Source organism: Charadrius vociferus, unplaced genomic scaffold, assembly GCF_000708025.1.
Source record: "Charadrius vociferus isolate BGI_N301 unplaced genomic scaffold, ASM70802v2 scaffold407, whole genome shotgun sequence".
Classification (NCBI taxonomy): Eukaryota; Metazoa; Chordata; class Aves; order Charadriiformes; family Charadriidae; genus Charadrius; species Charadrius vociferus.
Genome location: NW_009649852.1, coordinates 1,476,838 through 1,480,300, shown reverse-complemented (window position 1 = coordinate 1,480,300; position 3,463 = coordinate 1,476,838). Strand labels below are relative to the sequence as shown.

At 57.9% G+C, this 3,463-nt stretch overlaps 2 protein-coding genes across 2 annotated transcripts in view; both read right to left on the bottom strand.

Annotated features, from left to right (window-relative positions):
* Positions 1–943, bottom strand: part of LIPT2 (lipoyl(octanoyl) transferase 2 (putative)) — a 4,653-nt gene extending 3,710 nt beyond the window's left edge. Inside the window, exons 1-2 of the mRNA XM_009891021.1 lie at positions 635–943; positions 250–314 (exon numbers count right to left, since the gene is read on the bottom strand). Of these exons, the coding sequence (XP_009889323.1) occupies positions 250–314; positions 635–943 (374 nt within the window). The remainder of the gene's footprint in view (positions 1–249; positions 315–634) is intronic.
* Positions 944–1,024: 81 nt separating this feature from the next.
* On the bottom strand, positions 1,025–1,362 carry LOC104291746 (leucine-rich repeat extensin-like protein 5; the record flags this gene model as incomplete). Its single annotated transcript, XM_009891020.1, has 2 exons — positions 1,025–1,230; positions 1,299–1,362. Coding segments are annotated over 2 exons (270 nt in total), but the record flags the coding sequence as incomplete, so codon positions are not given.
* Between the last annotated feature and the right edge of the window lie 2,101 nt (positions 1,363–3,463).

Here is a 3,463-nt window from a genome sequence, read left to right as displayed (position 1 = left end):
GGATGGGATGGGGATGGGATGGGGATGGGGATGGGGATGGGGATGGGGATGGGATGGGGATGGGATGGGATGGGATGGGATGGGGGGATAGGGTGGAGAGGACAGAGATGAAGGATAGGGGACAGGCACAGGGGATGGGGACAGGGATGGAGGAAGGGGACAAGGGTGAGGGGGATGGGGACAGAGGATATGGACGGGGACAGAGATGGAGGATAGGGGGCCGGTGCCGGGGGTGGGGGCAGAGAGGACAGAGATGAAGGATAGGGGACAGGCACAGGGGATGGGGACAGGGATGGAGGAAGGGGACAAGGGTGAGGGGGATGGGGACAGAGGATATGGACGGGGACAGAGATGGAGGATAGGGGACAGGTGCAGGGGATGGGGACAGAGGATGGGGGGATAGGGGACAGACACAGGGAATGGGGACGGGAGAAGAGGGGATAGAGCAGAGGGGACAGAGATGGAGGACAGGGAATGGGCACAGAGGTTGGGGACAGAGGGTAGGGACAGGGGATGGGTGGAGGAAGGGGACAGGCACAGGAGATGGGGATGGGATGGGGGGATAGGACGAAGGGGACAGAGATGGAGGATCGGGAACAGGTGAGGGGAGATGCACAGCGAGTGGGGACAGGACAGGGATGGAGGAAGGGGACAGGCATGGGGGACAGGGCAGAGGGGACAGAGATGGAGGATAGGGGACCGGCACATGATGGGGACGGTGGGTAGGGACGGGGAACAGAGATGGAGGATAGGGGCCAGGGGTGGGGACAGGAGATGGGACAGGGATGGGGACAGGAGACAGAGATGGAGGATAGGGGACGGGCACAGAGAGTGGGGGCAGAGGATAGGGACAGGGGACAGGGATGGAGGAAGGGGACAGACATGGTTTGGGGACAGAAGATGGAGGATAGGGGACAGCGGTGGGGGGAGAGGGGACAGGCATGGGGAGGGGGACAGGGGAGAGGGGACAGGCACAGGGGATGTGGATGGGGACAGGGGTGGGGGGAGATAGGACATGCACAGGTTATAGGGACAGAGGATGGAGGACAGGGGACAGGGATGGGGTGGACAGGTGGAGGAGGGCAGAGGATGGAGGACAGGACAGGGATGCAGGGCATGGGGGTTGGGGACAGGGGGTGGAGGACAGGGGATAGGGATGGGACAGGGGGGTGGGGACCAAGATGGAGGACAGGGGAGAGAGGACGGGGGATAGATGATGGTGGTTTGGGGCTGGGGCACAGAGGACAGGGCTTGGGGATGTGGGACATGGCCCGAGACATCATAGCGAGGATGGGGACAGGGGTGGGGGATAGAAGACAGGGGATGGGGACAGGGGATGGGAGTCTTGGGACAGGGGATAGGAGATTTGGGACAGGGGGATCATGCCTGGGGACAGGGGTTAGAGATAGGGGACAGGGCCTGGGGAGAGGGACAGGGCATGGGGACAAGGTTGGGGGGACACTGATGGTGCCCAGGGCTGCAGGAGGGGCACAGGGAGCAGAGGGCACAGCAGGGGGACGGAGTGAGGGGGGTGACAGCACAGCGGTGGCAGGTGGGGCACAGGGATGGGGCGTCCCGGTGGGGCTGGAGCGGGGTGGGCTGAGCTCAAAACAGGGTAAAACTGGGATTGTGTGGTGGCACCTCAAGGTCACGGACTGTAAATGAGGTCGTTGTACCGCCAAAGCGCTGATACGCACTGCAATTAGTCACCCACCGACTTCCAAAGCAATCAAAACACTACTGCCTCAACTTTTTATTACAAACATCGAAAATCCATGAGTCTGGTCGGACCCGCGCATGAGTTAACCATTAAAACCTGAGCAAACCCTTCCCGGCCCGTGGCCCTTCCGACTTATCGACCGGATTCAGCGTGTGAAAGTACGGTTTGATTTTACGGAGCGATTAGCCATGTTAATAAACTCTCGGTTTTATCAAGAATCTCCCCGTTGTCGCCGCAGGTCATCGAGCCGTCGTCTGACAACGGCGTTGACTTCTGTGCAGGTGTTTGTGAGGAAGGGAAGACGCTTCCCTTTGTTTACTCAACTTTCTCGCTGAAAAAGAGCGAGCGATATAAAATTAATACAGCCTGGGTGAAAAAAAAACAATAAAACCCAGGGGAAAAACCCCACCGTAAACCTCACCGGGTCATCACGTCCGCTTGTGTGTCGAGCACGCGGAGCAGCACCCGGTTCGCTTCGTTGGGGTGGGATCGTCGCCCCGGCCGCCGGCTTCGGGAGTGCTTCTCCGCGTCTCTGCCCTTGGCAGCCAAAACTCGTATTTTGCACCAACATTGTGTGCGTACGGAGTTATTTCCTTTTTTTTTTTTTTTTTTATGATTAAACGTCCACTTCTTGCCCGGAGATCAAAGCCAAATGCCCTTCCTTTTTGGCTTGCCGCGGCGCTGCATGCGTAAGATGAGGCGAGTTGTGTGTAATAGGTCTGGGACCCTCGTAAATAAGACGGCAGAGATGAGCGCGGTTGCGTCACCGGCGTATTTACTGCCGATATCCTGCTTTTGAAGCAGGGAGGAAATTGGTATGGACGGGAGCCATGGATGGCTCACGTTTTATCCGTCTATCGGCCTTTGAGGATTTTTTAAGGGTTTGTTGTGGGTTTTTTTCTCTGTGATGGGGTAATTTGCTCTCCTGTCGCACCTTTTCCTTTGGGTACCTTAATCGTTGGCCCAGTCTCTTGAATCCTCACCAGTTCCTTTGATTGCCGAGCCCATTTTTCTGGCCGCAGAGCCTCCCTCGGGGGGGGGGTTGGAGCTGAAGTCACGGCTTAATGGCAGGAAGGGGAGGGGAGGACAAAGGTGGTGGCCGTGAAACAGGTGCCTGGCAAGAGGGACTGTCACAGCTCACAGAGAGCTACAGATGGACGCAAAGGGCAACGTCTTGGCTCCGCTAAAGTCCGGGACAAAATTCCTGTTGACTTTGGCAAAGCCGGGATGTCACAGAGAGGTGACCGAGCTGTCCCGGTGGCATAGGCAGAGCCAGGAACGCGGTGGCCAGCCCCTCGCACCACCAGGTAGGGGGATCCCCTCTCCAGCAGCCCCAAGCCTTGCAGCAAAATCCCTTTTTTTTTTTTCTTTTCCAAGTAAATTGTACTTGGGAGCCGCAGCAGCACCAGGGCCGATGGCTGCTCTGGTTGCGTGTGCTAATGACACAAAGATTTTGAAGCACGCAGGAGTTCGGCGTGTGGGCTAGAGTCCAGTTGTACCACGGGCTACGTAAGCTGAGAAGAAAAAGCCTATCCTGAAGCCATCAGAGCAAAGAATCACAGAATCACAGAAGGGTTTGGGTGGGAACAGACCTTAAAAGCCATCTAGTCCAAGCCCCTGCCATGGGCAGGGACATCTTCCACTAGACCTCATCCAACCTGGCCTTGAACACCTCCAGGGATGGGGCAGCCACAGCTTCTCGGGGCAACCTGCCCCAGGGGATCACCGCCCCCACAGCCCACA